Here is a 19,165-nt window from a genome sequence, read left to right on the forward strand (position 1 = left end):
AAGAATAAAGAGGGAGGTACTGGGAAATAAAATTGACCGAATTATACTGTTATAGTGTATGCATGTACCAATAGGTAACAACAAAGCCCCCTGTTATGTGTAATTATAATGCAATAATAAAAAGGGGAAAATGGAATATAGACTGTAGCTGATTTATACATAATTTCCAGAATTAACTATAGGGACAGCTTTGGAAAATCAACCTCATGATTTCCAGGGGAAACTGGTTATATTTTCAAAATAGGTTGAAGAGGTTAAGGTCTGAAATGAATTCTGTATTTGCTTATTTCCTTTCATGACAGAGCAGAAGACTCAGGATCCCTACACAATAGTGGGAACCTTAGAATTTACATTTGTATCTCATACCTTCACAACTCAGCAACCCCCTTCATAACTCAGCAACCCCCACCCCCCGATTTTGCTTTTAGGAAATATGTCTACTACTTATTCACCTTTGCCTCCCCAGCTCAGGAGGGCCCATAATGATAGTCTGTGCTCACTGATGGGTAACTAATTAATTTGGACCTTCATCAGTTCATTCAAAAGTCTATCATGAAGACTTTCTGCTTCTTAGGCCACTGTGTTTGGGGCTCGGGAATGGAAGTGCACTATAGGTTACTGATCAACTCTCATCCTCTATTTTATTCTCCAACTATATTCTCCCCCAGATGGTATTAGCTGGAACTAATTAGCTGGAAAGTGTAGTGTACTTGCTATACTTTACAGATGTTTTAGCAAGTCTTCTTGATGAAATGAGGGTTCTGCCAATGAGATGCATTCATGTGATCTGGAAGATAGAAAGAAGAGAGACCATTCCTCTTGTCATAGTTGGGTCTGGTTCTGACAGAGGTAGTTGCATGGCCAAATCCACTTTCTCTGTCTGGCCGTCATCTTTCTGGATGTTGGGTAGAGCTGTGGGAGCATTAGCAGTGTTTAGAGTTTAGACTTCGATTACCATTGTGGTGATATGACCTTGAAGCCAGAAGTTTAGCAGGCTGCCTTTTGGTAATTTCAGTGATTTTGGAAATACTCATCTGCTTCTTGAAGGGCCTTGAGTGGTTCCTATTTTCTTTACTGAAGTTTTTCTGATAAAAGAAAGAAATGGCCGGGTACTGTGGTGTACAATTCCAGCAGCTTGGGAGGCTGAGGCAGGAGATCCAGAGTTCAAAGCCAGCCTCAACAATTTAGCAAGGCACTTAGCAACTCAGAAAGACTCTGTCTCTCAATAAGACACAAAAAATGGCTGTGGATATGGCTCAGTGGTTAAGCAACCCTGGGTTCAATCCTCAGTATGAAAGAAAGAAATAAAGGAAGGAAGAAAGAAAACAAATAAAGAAATGGCCTAGTATGTTGGTGCCTGCCTGTAATCCCAGCTATAGGAGGCTGGGGCAGGAGGATCACAAGTCTAAAGCTGGCCTCAGTAACTCAGGCTCTAAGCAATTCAGGGAGACCCTGTCTGTAAATAAAATATAAAAAGGGCTGGGGATGTGGTTTGGTGGTTAAGTGCCCCTGAATTTAATCTCTGGTACCCAAAAAAAAAAAAAAAAAACTGAAAGAAGCATATGAATTTTGTCATTTCTCCTTTAATGATCCAGCCTCATCCTCAAAGCACATGATGATGATGATGGCAGCAGTCATGGCACTGGGTGATTGAACCCAGGGATGCTCTACCACTGAACTGCATCCCCAGCCATTTATTGATTTTTTAAAATTTATTTTTTAATTTAATTGACAGCAGAATGCATTACAATTCTTATTACACATGTAGAGCACAATTTCTCACATCTCTGGTTGTATACAAAGTATATTCACACCAATTCATGTCTTCATACATGTACTTTGGATAATAATGACCATCACATTCCACCATCATTTCTAACCCCATACCACCTCCCTTTCCCTCCCACACCTTTGCCCTACCTAGAGCTGGTCTATTCCTCCCATGCTCCCTCTCCCTAGCCAACTATGAATCAGCCTCCTTATATCAAAGAAAACATTCAGCCTTTGGTTATTTGGGATTGGCTTTATTTATTTATTTATTTATTTATTTGAGACAGGATCTCACTAAGTTGCCCAGGCTGACCTCAAAATTGAGATTTTTCTGCTTCAGCCTCTGAAGTAGCTGAGTTCACAGGCTGGCACCACCATTTATGGGTTTCAAGGCACAATACGTTTCCTCCCTGGCCCATGATATCATCGGGAAACAGAAACAACGTAAGTTCATTTAACAGAGAGAAGAATCAGATACAATAGCTGTTCTTTATCTCTGATTTCACTTTCTTGGGCTTCAGGTACACACAATCAATTGTGGCCAAAAAATATCAAATGAAAAAATTCTAGAAATAAATACGTCATAAGTTTTAAATTGCTGTCATTCTGAGAAGCTTGATGAAATCTTGCAACATCTGGCCCATTGGGCCCTGAATATGACCACACCTTCATTCAGCATCTCCCTGCTGTACATGCTACTGACCTATTAGTTCCTCAATGGCTGTCTCAGTTATCAAATCCATTGTAGTTTCATAGCACTTCTTTTCCAGTAACCCTTACTTAATAGTGACCCGAAAGCCTGGGAGGGTGACACTGGGCCAGACTAGTCCCAGCTAATTTGGAGGCTGAGGCAGGAGTATTACCTGAGGCTAGCCTCAGCAAATAGTGAGATTGTGTCTCCAGAGAAAACATGGTGCTAGCAGTTTTTATTATGGTACTTTGTTATATTTCTATTTCATTATTAGTTGCTGTTCCTTTTTTACCATGCCCATTTGATCAATAACTTCAGCATAGGTGTACATATGGGAAAGAACAGTGTATATGTAAGTTTCTGTGAATACAAGGCTTTGTGGATCCACTGGGGGTCTTGGAACACACCCCACATGGATAAGGGGGAGGACTCTACTGGAAAACTATAGAAGTGAAGAGCAACCACCAAGGTGTCATGGGGGCAGTAACTACCTAGAGCAGCTACCAAGTTTGCAAAAGATGAAGTGGTTATAAGTATAAAAACTTAGAGGCTGGAAGGAAGGGTGCCTTAGAACTGGGACCCAGGCCTCTGAGGAGGGTCTCCCATCTAGTTGGTGTTGATGTCTTTGTGGGACTGTTGATGTCTCGCTGCTGATCTTGGAGAAACTTCAAAGTGGAATAAACTGCTGCTAATGGAACAGATGGCTGCTATCAGAAGAAGTGGGTCCAGGCTTGCACTGAAGTGAAGCAGAAGTAGAAAGGAAGAAACGAGTCCTTCCTAAGGCCTTTATTCTTCACCTGCCTCCTGCTTCATATTGATTGGTGGAGCTGGCCAACAGCCAGTTGCCAAAGGAATAATGTAATCTTCAGCTTTTCAGTCCTACTTCTGGAATCACGGAGTAGGGCAGAAGGGTAGGTTTGAGGCCAGGCGCCATGGCGCATGCCTGTAATCCCAGCGGCTCGAGAGACTAAAATAGGAGGATCACGAGTTCAAAGCCAGACTCAGCAAAAGTGAGGTGCTAAGCAACTCAATGAGACACTGTCTCTAAATAAAATACAAAAATAGGTCTGGGGATGTGACTCAGTGGTTGAGTGCCTCTGAGTTCAATCCCCGGTACTGAAACAAAAAAAAGAAGGGTAGGTTTGATGCCAAGTAATAAGACCTTAAAGGTCATACCTCATTCAAAAAAAACACAACCATCCCCCATTATCTGTGGGAGATTGGCCCAGGACATCCCACTCTTCCCATGTCAAAATTGTAGATGCTCAAGTTGCTTATGTAAAATGATGTAGTGTTTGCATAGAACCTAAACACACCTTCCTGTACACTTTAAATCATCTCTAGATTATTTATGATACCTAATACAATGTAAACATTGTGGGAACAGTTGTTATACTGGTATTGTTAAGAGAATAGTGACAAATAAGAAAAGTCTGTACATGTTCAGGACAGGTGCAATTTTTTCCCTGAATATTTCAATTCTAGGTTGATTGAATCTACAGATACACAATCAACAGATATGGATTACCAGGTTGTATTGTTTGAAAAGTATTTGAAATTGTTTGGTAGTTAAAGTAGAAATGTATTTAAATATGATTTGGCATGTATATGTCAAGAAAAGTTTCATGAAGCAGTCCTTAGCTTTACTGTGCATAAGGCACGCTGATATTTTCCTTTCCGTTTTATTTAATCATTTTTATTTATTTTATTTATCTTTTCATGGCACTGGGGATGGAAAGCAGAATCTTGCACATTCCAGACAAGGGCTTGACCACTGAGATATAATCCTAGCCTCTATTTTATTTAATTGAAAAAATTCTGGCATCAAACCACTAAATTGACTTTTTCAATGACTAGTTACAAGAACAACTACTGTTTGAAAAACACCAATTTAGAGGAAGGGGGAATCCAATAGTATATAATTATATGTAATATTAAGTGGTTTTTTTTCCATCACCAAAATTTATCACCAGATAGGAATCTGAGGAAATTCACCAGAAGGCAGAAGGGGACCTCAGTTCATTGTAGATGGACACAGTACCTTTATTTTAATTTTATGTGGTGCTGAGGATTGAACCCAGTGCCTCACATGTCTAAGAGAGTATTCTACCACTCAGCTGATTGGTGGAGCTGGCCAACAGCTCCAGCCCAGCAGGTTCTTTTTTTTTAATTAGTATATATTTTTAATTGTTGACAGGCCTTTATTTTATTCACTTATTTCTATGTTGTGCTGAGAAATGAACCCTGTGCCTCACATGCTAGGCAAGCACTGTACCACTGAGCCACAACCCCAGCCTCTTGAGGGGCTCTTGACTTTTGCCACTGAAAGGAATTTCAGAATGTGTAAAAAAAAAAAAAAAAAAAAGATACAAAGATTTATATAGCAAAGCAAGGAGGTTTAATCAAGTACTTGAGAGTAAAGCACACTTTTGGGGTCTTGGACTCATTTTTTTTCTTTTTTTATACCTTTATTTTATTAATTTATTTGTATGTGGTGCTGAGGATCTAACCCAGGATCTCACACGTACAAGGCGAGCGCTCTACTGTTGAGCCACAACCTCAGCCCCTGGACTCTTATTTTTAAAGGGGTCTTTGTGAAGAGAGAACATGAGAAGTGTGTAACTGGGTGAACTCAGTTCTCTTAATCATGGAGCACAGGACGGGTCACTGTGATCTGGTTCTTTCAGGACCTCTAGGTTGATGTTACCTGGTTAATAGATACGTTTGGAATATATCCATAAGTCACCAACAGTATTTTCCCTTGACTTTATTTAGTCTAAAAATATGTAGTGTAAGCTATCAATGCATATAGGCATTAATCACCTAGACTCACAGTACTCTCAGATACAAGGGCTTTTTAAGAATGTGTATTTGAAGGAAAACAGGGTTGGAGAGTAAAGGTGAGGTTGTTCATGGAGCTTCTTAGTTTCAAAGTTAGTTTCTTTTCCCGTTCCTGTTGGTCCCCTTTCTACCTATCATTTCATCTACTCCTTAAAAGATGGGGAAATCCAATGTTATATATAATGTTTGGGGTTATTTTCCATTTCAGAAATTACCTTTAATTTACATTATTTTATTTAACCTTCACAACAGTTCTTCAAGGTGGGTATTTCCCCCAGTTGAGTAAACAGAGGCTCAAAGACACTAAGTCATTTGCCCTATTCAGAAGGTGATGAATGGTAAATGCAGAACTGGAAGCCAATTTTTCTGATTAAAAATCTCAGCCTTCCTCAACATCCTATGCCAGGATGAGATACAGAGTTGAATGTTAGTTGAATACTAATTTTAGTTCTGAGCTTTCTGATAGCCTAGGCAAACAAGGGGCTGTATGGTGCCCATTGTTAGATGAAAGCAAGCACACATGTTTGTCTGAATAAACTTCCTTCTAGCATTACATTCCAGGACATGGGCCCCCTCTATGGGCTATTCCAGAATAACAAATGAGATTTTTCATTTGTGGCTTTCAGAAAATACTGAATTATTATGACAATTTAAAAAAATGTAGACTCTTGGTAACAGTAGTGGAGATTGCTAGTTGTCACCAGTATCCATTTGACTCTTCTTTTAGTGCTGTACCTTCCTCCATTTTTAATTAGAGAAATGATCACTATGAATAAAGAGTTCATTTTTAATCCTGCTGTGCAGCTAGGTATTTTCATGTAACTAAGTTCTGCTCATGAGGTATGAGTAGGGTGGTGTATATAGCATCTTTGACTATCAGTAAAGGGCACTGACTATATTTATTATTGTTGCAGTAATAAATCATCATAATTAGTGGTTTAAAACAAATTTATTGTCTCTTTTTTTGTGTGTGGTGCTAGGGATTGAACCCAGGGCCTGGTGCACGCAAGGCAAGTATTCTACTGAGGTATATGCCAAACGTTATTGTCTCAGTTTCTATGGGTCAAAAGTTCTTGGCTCAGCAGGTTTCTCTATCCCATATCCACAAGGTCAAAATCAAGTTGCTAGTTAGTTGGGCTCTTATCATCTGAAGACTCTGAGAAGAATCTGCTTCCTGACTTATTAAGATCATGATAGAATTAGGTCCTTGTGGTTGGAGACCTGAGGTCCTGTTTTCCTTGCTGATTGTCACTGGCAGGCTGGCCTTTGCTCCTAAGGGACTCTCTCCAGGTCTTGCACGTGGGTTTCTTCATCTCAGAGGCCAAGATGGCTCTGCAAGACACCCCTGCACCCTTCCACACACACTTGGAAAACCTTTGCCTTTTCCTTTTGCCTCTCTTTTTTATTCTTTGCTTTTTAGAGCTTAGGATTATATAGGGTCTCTGGGGGGTGACCCAAAATAATCTCTTTATTTTAAGGTCCCTAACCTAATGTCATCTGTAAATTCCCTTTTGCAAATAAGAGATCATATTCGCAGGTTTGAATGGACATCTTTCAGGCTTTTAAGTACTATAATTCTGCCTATGACAGAGATACACCTCTTCCTTGTTTCATCCCTCCTGCTACTTAGAAAGTGTGTGTGAGTGGAGTGCCCCATGGGACTGGAGGGGACAACAATTAGGGACTAGCAGAATCTGAAAGCCAAAGCAGCCTGGGTCCCAACAACTCTGGAGCCACATTCCTATCCTGGATTACCTACCTTCAGACCTCCATGTAGGAGAGAAGTTAACTTTGTACTCTGAAGCCACTGTTGTTTAGGATCTCTGTTAGTCACAACCAAACTTGACCAATACAGTAACATCTAAGCAAATGATTTATTAAGGAGGTTCAGGGGCTGGGATTGTGGCTCAGCGGTAGAGCGCTCCCCTAGCACGGGCGGGACCCAGGTTCAATCCTCAGCACCACATAAAAATAAAGGCATTTTGTTGAGTCCATCTACACCTAAAAAATAAATATTAAAAAAAAGGAGGTCCAGTGATCTTTTCTTATTCTTGAGGACCTAAGGATTCTCTAAAGGAACTTCACTTCATCAAAGATCCATTTCTCTCTTTGGCCACCAGGCTGTTCCTAAATTAGATTAAACACAGATGCCTTAGGTACAGAGCCAGGTGCATGTGGGCATCACAGTTGTAAGAAATGTAGCTTCAGGGCTCTGCTTCTTACAGCAGTGTTGATTTATTTTTGCCTATACCTGGTCAGTACCAATGTGCTTTTCTGTTGTGAAAAGCCAGGACAAGACCTAGCTGTTCCCCTGAGGAAGCACCTTAGAGTCCCAGGGAAAAGATCACACATCCAGTCCACTTGGCTGTTGTTGCTCTGAGGCCACTGAGTGGAAGGCTGTCACTGATCTAGACAAGAAAGGTCACAGCTTCTGGAGGGACCTCTTGTTTGTAAAGGACTCTACTTCCAATGAATATATTCTTCACATACATTGTTGTTGTTTTTTAATCCTCACAACAATCACATGAGATGGGATTATCCTTAATTCCAGGGGAGTAAACAGGCTCAAAGGGATTAAGTTATTCATTCTAGTTCAGAAGGACAGTAAATAGTACACCAGAAGGTGATCCCTAACCAGAGTGCTGAGATACAACCTCCCTTCCTCCTTTCCTCCCTCTCTCTTCCTCTTTCCTTTTTCTCTTTCTTTCCCCTTCCTTCCTTCTTTCCTAAGCTCTATCATTAAGTTATATTCTCAGTCCAATATTTAATTACTATAGATAGCTAGGGTCTCTCTCTTTCTCTTCCACTGGGTTGCAAGACAAAAGGTAGCATAAATTATGGTTTGTGCCTTATTTAACACCTATTTCCTCTGTCTCTGTGGAAAGACACACTCATGCAAAGGAGAAATAATCTGCTCTATTCTACTTATGATCATGTCTTTCAAAATTAAAATCAAAGTGTGCATGCATTTATTGCAACAAATCCAATAATGCAGTATTTCCATTTTTAGAGATTTATTTTGGACATTTTATTGGATTTTGAGAGCTACTGAAGTGGAAATAGTTCCAGGTAATATATCATTTTTAAATTGGCAGCATTTCTAGACATATCTAGAGGTATGAAACTTCTGAATTTTTACAGCATGTAAAAATAGGAGATATGATTTTTCAAAATTTCATACCATTAAAATCAGGCTTATTGATAATTCAGGAAAAAAATAAAACTTATTCAAATGATATAAATTACAATAAAATATAGTTATTCTTTGTATACATGTGATTATGACAAGAAGTGAAAAGTCAGTGTATTCTATAGTGCATTCAGAAATCCTGAATGCATTTGAATGCATTTTGATGGTATGGTATATATTTAATATATATAAGGTGTCCTCATGCTCTGTGTTTATGGAAAGACTCCAGGCATTTCAACTTGAAGTTGAACTATAAAATATTGCTTAGGCCTGGGTATATAACTCATTTGGTAGAGTGCTTGCCTCACATGCACAAGGCCCTGGGTTCAATCCTCAGTGCGCCCCCCCCCCACACGTACAAAAAAAATTGCTTAAAGCTAAAGCTTTCTATGCTTTCAAAAGCCATGATATCTCATTTGGAGAGAGGAAAAAGCATGGGGGAGATTGAGATAGATATGCTGTGTTGTTGACTCAACCCAGGGCTTTGGGTGTGCTGGATTCTATCAATGGCTACACCCCCAACCTGAGAAAATGTTAAGGGAGGGGGTTGGGGGAGAGAGGGGGAGAGAGAGAGAGAGAGAGAGAGAGAGAGAGAGAGAGAGAGAGAATGAGAATAGAGTTTTATCATAACCATTCCATCTTATAGATATGTAAATATAACTTTATTATGGGAACCTGGCATTGACTGTTTATCTGTCACTAGATAACCCAAACACCTGGGAAACCTAAATCAGCCAGCTACTTTCACTCTTGAAAGTTATTCAGAGCCACTATTTGTAGAGCTTGACCTCCCCTTTTCTACCCAGTTTCTTGTTGACCTCTTCCCACTATTGGAGCTGTCCAGAAATAGAGGCTGAATCATTTTCGGTTTCTTTGCATTTTGTTGCCCTGCCTCAATTTCCTATCAGGTTTATTGCCTCAACATGTACCTTGCCAGAGTTGGGCTTGAGTAAAAGTTGATTCAGTGTGATCTGTGAATGTCCCTCTTTTAACTGCTTCATTTTTAGGAGGTTGTATAGGTGAAGTCATGAAATACCTTAGTTGGTAACTAAAGTTTTCTTAGGAAAGATTTTAGAATTCCTTGTGGTAGTGTTTTAGCAATCTATCACTTTTTACCAAGTTTCAACCTGGTGTCCCTCTAAAGACAGCTTTTCCTGCCTTCAAACATTGTTCCAATAAAAGAGTTGAAAGCAGACAGTTATCATAATCAGAAAGATGCTTGGGAGATGGATGTGTCCAGTGGAAAAAAGAGTATATGATGGGGGTGGGGAGTGTACTTGGTGGCAGAGCACTGGATTTGATCCCCAGCACTAAGAGGAAAAAAAAAAAAGTATATAGGGAGCCATCTCTGGTCCCCAAATACACCTGATCATTGTCACCATGACAACCCACCTAAGACACCCTAAACACCATGCACACAAACACATGGGCCATGCAGGCATACTTAGACACACAAAGATAGATTCACCCTCAGACATAAATCACATGTACATAGGCACACACACACACACACATACACACACACTTACACCCAGAATCAGAGAGATTTATCGATGGTGGGGATGATAGAAATATAAGAATAAGAAGATTTTACCAACTTGAAAGGACAGGGCAATGCTTACATTTCAGTCTTAAATGCATCGAACAAATGACTTGAGGGAGAACATATCCTGGACACTAGACAAAGGGGGTCAAGTTAATTTGGGAAAATGAAGCAGCCTGTTCTTCAAAAGACATTTGGAGAACCCGAATGACTTCTCAATTAACCAATAATAAATTTAACCTCCACAGCTGTGATGACTCTCAGGAAGGATTCCAGTCATGCTCGGTAGAGAGCAAGAGCCCAGGAATTATTGCTAAATGTATTCAGGCTCCAACTCTGGAGTCAAGAGTACAAGTGGATCACAGACATCAACACTGTTAAAACAATAGGTAGGACCTGAAATCGCCGCCAACTCCCAGATATTATTACGGTATGGTATGGATTTAGCTGAGATGAGAACTTTCAGTGACCGATAGCTAATCTACAGGAAGAAATGTATCATAGAAGAAAAGGAGTATTTTGTTTCCCATACACTATTTTTGGCACTACGTGATCCCACACTAGGCGTCTTCAACAAGGGCTGGGGACAGAACCGACATGCGGAAACTCACAAGCGGTCAGTCCCTCTCCTGTCTCCGCCTGCATCGTGGCGAGCTCTCTGGATTTTTCAATCCGGGTTCTCAATTTTAGCTGCTGCCATTTAACTGTGTGTGCAGTGAGGACCTGGGGCTGAATTTTCCAGGGTTCGGCGGCTTTAAAAGAGCCAGGAGTACCATGCTGCAGGGGGCGCGCACCAGGAGCCTCGGCCCCGCCTGGGCGAGCATCCGCACCTAGATCGCTGGACCGCGAACGTACTTCGCCTCGAGAAATGACGGGGCTTGTGGTTCTGTTCCCGAGACTTTCCGGGGAATGGCGTGGCGTGGAAGTTCAAGTTTAGGCCCTCTTGGAATTCTGGGCGCAGGGAGCATAGTAAGGATGTCCGCGGGGTTCCGGGGCTCGACGCCCTGCGGGCGCTCACCAGAGCCAGGGACTGAGCATCCCCAGGTGAGCCGCGCTCTTCTCCGCCTCGGACCCTTCCCTCCACCTCTGGAGCTCATCATATGAAAGGAGCACTCTGAGCCTGACCAGCAGAGGTTGCCGACAGACCCTCAGGGGCGGCTGCTACCGCAATCACCCCTGGGGTTTGGGGACCTGGAGAAGATCACTTCATTTTCGGAAAGAAGTCTTTCCTGTTGGTTGGTGTTTGTTTTTCTCAATGCCGCCTCACTCGGAAGACCCGGGAGCGTTGAGTGGACTCAGGATGGGAGCTGGGAGCAACTTGGCCTCTCTGGAGGTTCCAAGTTCAAGACCCCTGGCCTGATGGCTCAGAGTTCCAGGTACACACGTGCAGCCGCATGCGAGTGGTCCTGTGGGGCCTCATCTAGAACCGCTGAGGTCGAGTCTCGTCCCACCGATGAGGAGTAGGGACCGAGTTCTCGCCCCAATTCCACTGCTCCGGTGGAGCCCGAGTTCATCTTGGAAGCCTGTCTGGCCACTGGGCTTTGCTTTCCGCTGGCCTCCCTGGCAGGCCAGCCTCTACTAGTAACAACAGCATCTCATCTCCTCCAATCCCACCACGTGTACTGGAAAATTTGCGCCAAGCCCCGCCTAAGCTCTTCGAATATATCATTTCATTTCATCCTCATTATAACCCATTCCAATGACGAAGCATCGGAGAGTGAAGTGATTTAATCAAGGCCAAGCATAGGTAAGGAGGGCTGGATCCAAACAGAGCGGTGAGCCTTAGAACCGGAGCGCCGCCTTGATCCGCTTTCGGAAAAGCTCGGGTGATCTTCGCGGAGCACCGGGCGATTGGAGTATGCACGCTGGAAACGTCAGCACCCGCTCCATCAGCAGTCCAAGAAACAGCTCTGGGGGGGGGCCTGTACCTCTTCTTCCTTGGCTAACCCTGGAGCCCTCGCTCAGAAGACACACCTCCAGTACACCGGACTGGAGATTGGGACTCCAGCCTTGCAGAGCGCGCCTGGTTAGGTATGGCCCCCCTCCCCACAACTTCTTGGCTCACAAATCTCAGCATCTCCACCAACTGGGCAGCAAGTTTCTGTGGGAAACCAAAGGAATTTATTTACGAGGAAGGGCTTTAAATAGAACATGCTCTAGCAAAGATTTGTGGATATATAAATGAAGATCAGACCAATCGCGGTGTGTGCGAGGTTTTGCGAAAGGAGAGGAGCTCCTGGGCAGGTGAGAGCAAAACCAACTTCACAGCAGCATCCCTGTAATTGCTTCCGAAAATGGTGATAATGGCCATAAAACAAGAGCTAATAATTGCGAAGGGATAACTATTTTCTAGATACTGAATTTCGCACTTTTTGTATTCCTTGGTTTAAATCACACAGCTACTCCGTGAAGTAATACAATATTTGCCTCCACCTTATGTATAAGGAAACCAAGGTACAGAGGGCTTGGATAATTTTACCAGGTTATTCCCAATATTGGAGGGACCCAGGGCCCTAATGAAAATTTGCCGCACTCCAGAACCCAAGGGGTGTGGAGAGGCCGCCTGGAAAGATCACTGTCACATTATGAGAAAGTTCCCCTGATTCAGAGCTTCCCCACATCCCGCTTGCTGAAGGGCATGATTTCTCTCACCAAAAAAACCAAAAACAAACAAACAAACAAACAAACAAACGCATGGCGTCTCTCTTTGTAAAAGAAAATAAAAGCAGTGACTGAAGAAATGAGCCTCTGGCAGGGAACTGTGGGAGGGTTCCGGAGGCGCAGGCGCGTTCTCGCGCATAGCAGGGATAAAACGCCCTTGGAGAGCTGCGGAGAAACAGGGTGGCACTAGAGGTTAGAAGCCCACTAAATCAGGGCATTGTTGCCTTTTATAGACTTTCCTCCTATTGGGTTTCGGGGGCGGGGGGGGGGGCGGGTAGAGACTTATCCAAAGTAACACTTTGTTTGAAGGAGTCATGGAAAAAAGCCTCGCCCATCAGCCCATCGGGTAGCTTGTGCGTAAAGGGGAAAGAAGAGGTCGTGAAGGTCCAAGACCGCAGCGAGATTCCTGCCTTCAGTGTGCTGCTTTGGTTCTGACCGCATTCACTGTTAGCCACTGACAATACCAACTCTGGATGCCCCGGCTCTGTTGCCGGCCAAAGCCATCTCAAGAACAGGACTCTTAAAACAGAAAAGGAAATCCACCACCCATATGCTGCTCCAACTCAAAACCCAAGTGTGATGTTACTTCATTATCTGCTTTTCCCTGGTTAGTTCAGGAAAAAAAAAAATCTAACAACAAAATGAATTGGAATCATTATCCTGTAGGAAAGGGTTGAAGCAAAGCAAGGAGAGAATCGACTTTCATTTCTTCTCATATTATCCATATTTATTAAGCAGTTTCCACAAACAGCCTGAACACAACACCCTGATTTTGAAAGGAGGAATTGAGCTGGAAACTACAGAACTGTTTGTAAAAACAAAACAAAAAAAAAAAAAAAAAAAAAAAAAAACCCTCGGAAATGTTAAAACTTTAAATAATAGAACCAGTTTTTCAAACACTCCAGTCACCTACATTTTCATGATTTCTACAGATATGAAATCATACTGGCTCTGTGAATAGTAGTTTTGTTTACAAGGTGCACCAGGTCACCCTGCTTGCCTGCCCTAAGATCAGGAACTAAATTCACATCTTAAATAGAAAACTCCAAATATCTTTAGTTTAGAGGTCGGTCTCTCAAGGATCCATCTTTCTTTTCCCTTACCACTCGAGGTCATCCACGCGGGTATCCCAGCTCCGTAGGACCAACTGGGGCTCCCAGGGACTCTGCTTGCACTGTACTTTCGCTCCAACCCTGCAGCTGCCCAGAGAGACTTGAAAGAATTTTCTCTTCTTCAGAGGAAAGGGGTGCAGGTTGAAGGATGTATGCCAAGGAGGTATTTGGCTTGAGGAGGAGGAGGGAGAAAGAGGACTCATTCTTATGTCATAGACAACAATATCACTGGATCTTTGAAACCTCAAACGTTTCCTTTTATTTCTAAAAGTAAAATGGTCGTCGGAGTAAGACTGGCTTTGTTTCTGGACAGATTAAAGCACCCAGTCAAGCTTGCCTGCAGTATGTGGCGGAGCGTTCCAATTTGTACACTTTCGGGTGTTGCGAGTCGGCTTCTCTAAATAGGTCCTAGGAAGGAGTGCTGGAGGCGCGGAGCGAATGTGCGCAGCAGTCGCGCAAACCATCAATCTCATCACATCAATAGACAGAGGTCCCAAATATTACAAAAACTAAGGTGTCTTCTTCCAGGAGATGTGTCAGCATCTTCCCTGCGGCGCCCTCTCTGGCACCGGAGCCTGGAAGTACAGGTTCTCCACTCCGATTTAGGGTGGGCCCCACAGTTCCCACCCCATCCAACTACCAGGGTCCCTATCCACTCGCGGGATCCTAGGCCCGCTCCCCTCCCCCCTGTTCTGCGAGTGGTCGAAGCCGCCGGGTAGGGAGCAGCCCTTGCCTCTCACCGGGGTTCCTGCGGCCTCCGAGGCGCGACGCTGGAGGGCTGCGGCGACGCGCTAAGACCGGGCGGCAGGCGTCCCTCTCGGGCGACAGAAGGGGCAGCGGGTGGCACAGCCCCCCCGGGAGGTGGCGGAGGTGGCAGCGCCAGAAGCTCCTCACCCGAGGTCACAGCACAGTCCTGCTCAGGCTCCGCGCCCCCGCCACCCGCGGTCGCAGTCCCGCTGCCGCGCTTCTTGTCTTCCTCCTTTTTCCACTTCATGCGGCGGTTTTGGAACCAGATCTTGATGTGTCTCTCGGTCAAGTTCAGCATTACCGCCAACTCCACCCGGCGCGGCCGCGAGATGTACTTGTTGAATAGGAACTCCTTCTCCAGCTCCAGCAGCTGCGCACGCGTGTAGGCGGTGCGCGTTCGCTTGTTCTCCTCCGGCTCCGCCATGTAGGCACCGCCTGTGGGCGACACAGTCGGTGAGTGTAGCCTCGGGCTCCCCACCCAGCCCCCACCCACACAGCCCAACCCCTTCAGCTCCTGGCCAGGGAACTGTCGCGTTGCCGGTGCTGGGCTGCTGATCCCCAACCGCCTTACCTCAGAGCTCACTGTGGGTGCATGCAGCTTCCCTAGTCAAGGGAGCCTTTTGTTGGAGGCCAAAGCTGCGCGCTCACCGTGAGCCGACGTTTGGCCCTGCCAAGGAGCGGTTCTACAATGAGTTCATTTAACCGGTGTTTGAATTGATGCATATAGTAAGATATGTCCATCGACTGGATTCTATGAAGGCAACAAAAAGCCTTCACACAGGACTTACTCTTAACAAACCTTCTGACGTTGACCCATAATAAGTCTATTTGAGGTCCCTATCCAGTCCACATGCGGATATATCACTGACAAACATTTCAAGACTTAAATCCAACCTTTACCACGTAGGATACTTTTTTTTCTCATTGTTCACTATTTCGATAAAACAATGCTAATCTCAACCCAGTAAATTGATTTCACAGCAAACTAATGGATGCAACCCCAGTTTGAAAACCCTTGTGCCAAAATGTTATGATATTTTGTTATATCTAATCATAGATTTTTTTTTCTTCATATAGTTATCTCCCCAACTTCAGAGATGGTTAAATTCTCTGTAATTGGTATTTTAATCTCAGTTGATCCACCGATGCGTGAAAAAAGAATGCTGTCTGGGGAAGGTCACGTTTGGTGGGGCAGGTTGCTGTTAGCCCCAGACTCTGCCCTGCTCTCCAAATGCGGGCGGAGTCGGAGAGGGCAGGTGCGGGGTCCAGAGCCCAAATGTGGATCTGAAAGAAAGCAGGGAGGAGGGAGGGAGTGGTGGTGTAGACAAAAAGTACAAGGGTATAGGGCTTTCAGCTCCAGGCTGAGGTTTCCAGGAAGCAACACGCCGGCGGGGCGGAGAAATGAGCGCTGCACACTCGGTGTTTGCCGCTGCGTTCCTTGAGGTCCGAATTTTTTTCCTCTATGCTAAGAACCAACTGCGCTCAGGTTGTGGACGCTGGCGCGGTTAGCTCCACCTAAGCTCGGGAAAGAGGCTTTTGTCTTAGGAAGGAGGGAGGAGACATTTCTCTTGTAATTAATGGGGAAGCATTTAAGAATCTAGAAGGAGAATGTGCGTGTTGAGGGCGAGGGCTTAATTTTGCTTCGGAAGATGGAACCTGCGGCCGAGAAGAGGAGCCCTCAGAAGCCGGGTCAGGGGCCCAGACTCCAGTTGGTGGAGCAGTTCTGCTCCCTGAGGGGCATCTCTAAGTCTTTCATTTCTTCCCTGGCCTGGGAGACAGGCGAGTTAGACTTAGTGGGACCTTTAAAAAGACCACCCATGGTTCTTTATTCAACCCACAACCTCTCCAGCACCCCTCCCCAGTTGAGAACCTTGCCAAGTTGCAGTCAGAGGCTGCAGGGGTCTATTACCCCGGGAGACCTGTTGCTCAGGTCAGGGTGACAAGGGATGGAGGTTCAGGATGGAGACTCTTGGTGGGAAGATGTCAAGGGCCCCAGATCTGGGCTAGTAAAGAGGTTTAGCTGGGCAGCCGGAGCAGCAGATGCACTTCTTTTAGGTCGAGGTATTCAGAAGTTCCTATTGTCATTAGTATTCATGTTCCTACTGAAATGAGGGCCCTTGGGTCACTTTGCACTTCCCAGGGGCTTGAAATTACCAGGCACCAGCAGGTGGGTTGGCCAACCCTCTAAGTTTGTTAAGTTTCCTGGAAGACCTTGGGCCTCAGCAGTGCCCTGCAGGCTGCTCTCAAGACAAGAAAATGGAGTCACGGTGGGTCCCTTCCCTGTGGTCGGCCCCTTCCCTGTGGTCTGAGGATACAGTGATCAGAGCATCCAGCAACTGCCTCTCTGACCTGGACTTCCTAGCCCTGAGGCGTCCCTCATTCCCAGGAAAGTCTGTTGATTTCTTTTCTGGTTTTACTTCCTGGCTTTTTGGGTTCACCTGAGCCCAAGTGCTACCAGCCCAGAGATGGACAACAGCAGTTGGGGAAGAAAAGAGGAGTTATACCACCTCTGAAATCATCTTACCCTTATCCTGAGGGAGTCCCAAGCCAAGAGGGCAGGAGCAGCGAGGACCAGGGGTCCAGAAACCCTCTGTGGTAAGGGAATCCTGGAGGAAAGACAACCCTGGCAGGAAACTACCAGCAGGAGCCTCCAAGCTGAGGGGTGGACTTTCTGCTTTCCAAGAATCCGGCACCTTCTGAGGTTGCAAGGTCTTAATCCTGGGCCTTTTAGAGCTGGATTAGTACTCTTGGGCACCTCGGCAGCATCTGGTGCCAGTATCGCCCGGGTTTCGCTAGAGGTGGGGATGATCGCAGCCCAGTTTGGATGTTTGGATGTTTGCCTTAGCGAGAAATTGAAATAACAAGAGGGGAGCCCTTAGGGTCCTGGGCGAACCCTACTCCCCTTGCCCTATTCAAAGTTGCGCTGGGCTGCGCGCCCAGGTCAATGTCAGTAGGGCTCCCTGGTCAGACCCCGCGAACAGGGCGTTGAGAGTTCCCAGGGGTTGCCAGATCGGGCTTCTTTTCCAGTGCCCGACTGTCAAGTTGAAAGATTTAAAAAAAAAAAAAAAAGCGACTATTTGTAGTGCAGGTGTGTTACCAGAAGTGGCTTCGGCGGCACAGAAGCGATAACATTGTGTGGTGGCGGGGGCACAGGCCAGGCCGGAACTCGCCTCCAGCTCTGGGCGGGGAGGAAGGGAATTGGGGGCTGCTCTGCGTCTCCGCCTCCCGGCTGGGAAAAACTTGGCGCTTATGGCCGGGGGAACCCAGGATTCCCTTTTCCCTGGGTCTACAGTGCAGGAAGGACGCGATTCCCTCTGCAAACTTAATTTCCCGTGAAGCAGCGAGAGGAGACCTTTGCAAACGTTTTGGGTTAGTAAAAAACGAATTAGCATCTCAGAACTTCTCCCAACTGCTTGGCTCCAAGGAGGGGTGAGCGGCCAGCCTTCAGTCTAGAGGTGAGCTCCTCGCTTTGCCCTACACCTTCCTGTTCACCTCCACCCGGTTTCCTCCACCAGGGCGGCGGGACAGTTTTCAGGCTTAGATGGATGAAGTTTTCCTTCCCTTTCCTGCCTTTATACATGTACCTCGTGACCCTGAGAGGGTCTGTGTTGCTCTCAGGAAGCCTCTAGTGCAGGTCTGGTGGAGTGAGATGCCTGGAGCTACTAAGGAGCTCTTGGGTCTGGGACAGAGACACCCTGGGTGCTGCTAGTCCTTGGCTGCTAGATAGCCCGCTGGAGAAGGAGCCCGCTGGAGTGTCCGAAGCCCTGAACCTGGCTGACACTCTGTTTTCTAGAGGTGGCGCATACTGGGTGCTTTGGGGGCTAAGATGGGCCCAGCACACAGGAAAGGAAGAGGTTTAAGCTCCTAGGAGGAGAACTGTTGGGAAAGATGCCCCCAAAGGGACCTTAAAAGCGCCTCTCTGCAGGTGGCCTGGGATAATTTAGTCTGACCCCTTGGTATCCAAGGGGGTTGAGGACTGGAACCGGGAGACATCCCAGGGGGGCGCTTACTCTTTGAGGTAGGGGCAGCGAGCCCAGAGATCGAGAGGAGAAAGAGGAAAAGAGCCAGGCTTACCTGCCCACTGGCCTTTCCACGCGTGAGCTTTAGTGGACTTCATCCATGGGAAAGGTAGCTGAACTCGACTGGGCTCTTCCAGGGTCCCCGGCTCCGTTCCATCCGGGTAGGGCCCAGCGGGCGGGTGGGGGAGCGCGAGCTGGGCAGGGATGTGGTGGTGGAGGTGCGCCACGGCCGGGTCTTCCGCAAGGGGGGGCACCTCGTAGGGGGAGATGTCCGGGGGACTTCCCTGCTCCAGTGCTCCCAGGGAGCCGGGGAACTGGGAGGGCGGCGGCGGTGGGGGTTGACGGCTCATGTACAGGCATGCTGGGGGACTGGGGCTGAACTCCGGCACTGGGCCCCTTTGGAACGCGCATGGGTCCTTGTAAAGGTGCGTGGCTGCGTAGTACTGCTCCTCACCGTTCATGGTCGTAGCAGGTGCTTGGGGACCAGGAGCTTCGAGAAGGCAGCTGCAGCCCGGGACTTGACACTGTGCGGCGCTCCCACTCCTGGCGCTACTCCTGCTCGCTTTGACAGCTCTCCACTGTTCTCAGGGG

The 19,165-nt window shown here is 46.0% G+C and overlaps 1 protein-coding gene across 1 annotated transcript; it reads right to left on the minus strand.

The window, feature by feature from the left end:
- Nucleotides 1-14,544: 14,544 nt before the first annotated feature.
- On the minus strand, nt 14,545-19,035 carry Pdx1 (pancreatic and duodenal homeobox 1). The gene is made up of 2 exons (XM_076872571.1): nt 18,630-19,035; nt 14,545-14,990 (listed from the first exon to the last, which is right to left on the minus strand). Exons 1-2 carry the CDS (start codon nt 19,033-19,035, stop codon nt 14,545-14,547), a joined length of 852 nt encoding a protein of 283 aa, XP_076728686.1.
- Between the last annotated feature and the right edge of the window lie 130 nt (nt 19,036-19,165).

Source organism: Callospermophilus lateralis, chromosome 12 (genome assembly GCF_048772815.1).
Source record: "Callospermophilus lateralis isolate mCalLat2 chromosome 12, mCalLat2.hap1, whole genome shotgun sequence".
Classification (NCBI taxonomy): domain Eukaryota; kingdom Metazoa; phylum Chordata; class Mammalia; order Rodentia; family Sciuridae; genus Callospermophilus; species Callospermophilus lateralis.

Excerpts from the sequence above, each read along its gene's own strand:
- Pdx1 (XM_076872571.1), bottom strand. The coding sequence starts at position 19,035 with ATGAACGGTGAGGAGCAGTACTACGCAGCCACGCACCTTTACAAGGAC. Across the intron at positions 14,991-18,629 it reads GTGGAAAGGCCAGTGGGCAG|GCGGTGCCTACATGGCGGAG; the intron begins GTAAGCCTGGCT and ends TGTCGCCCACAG.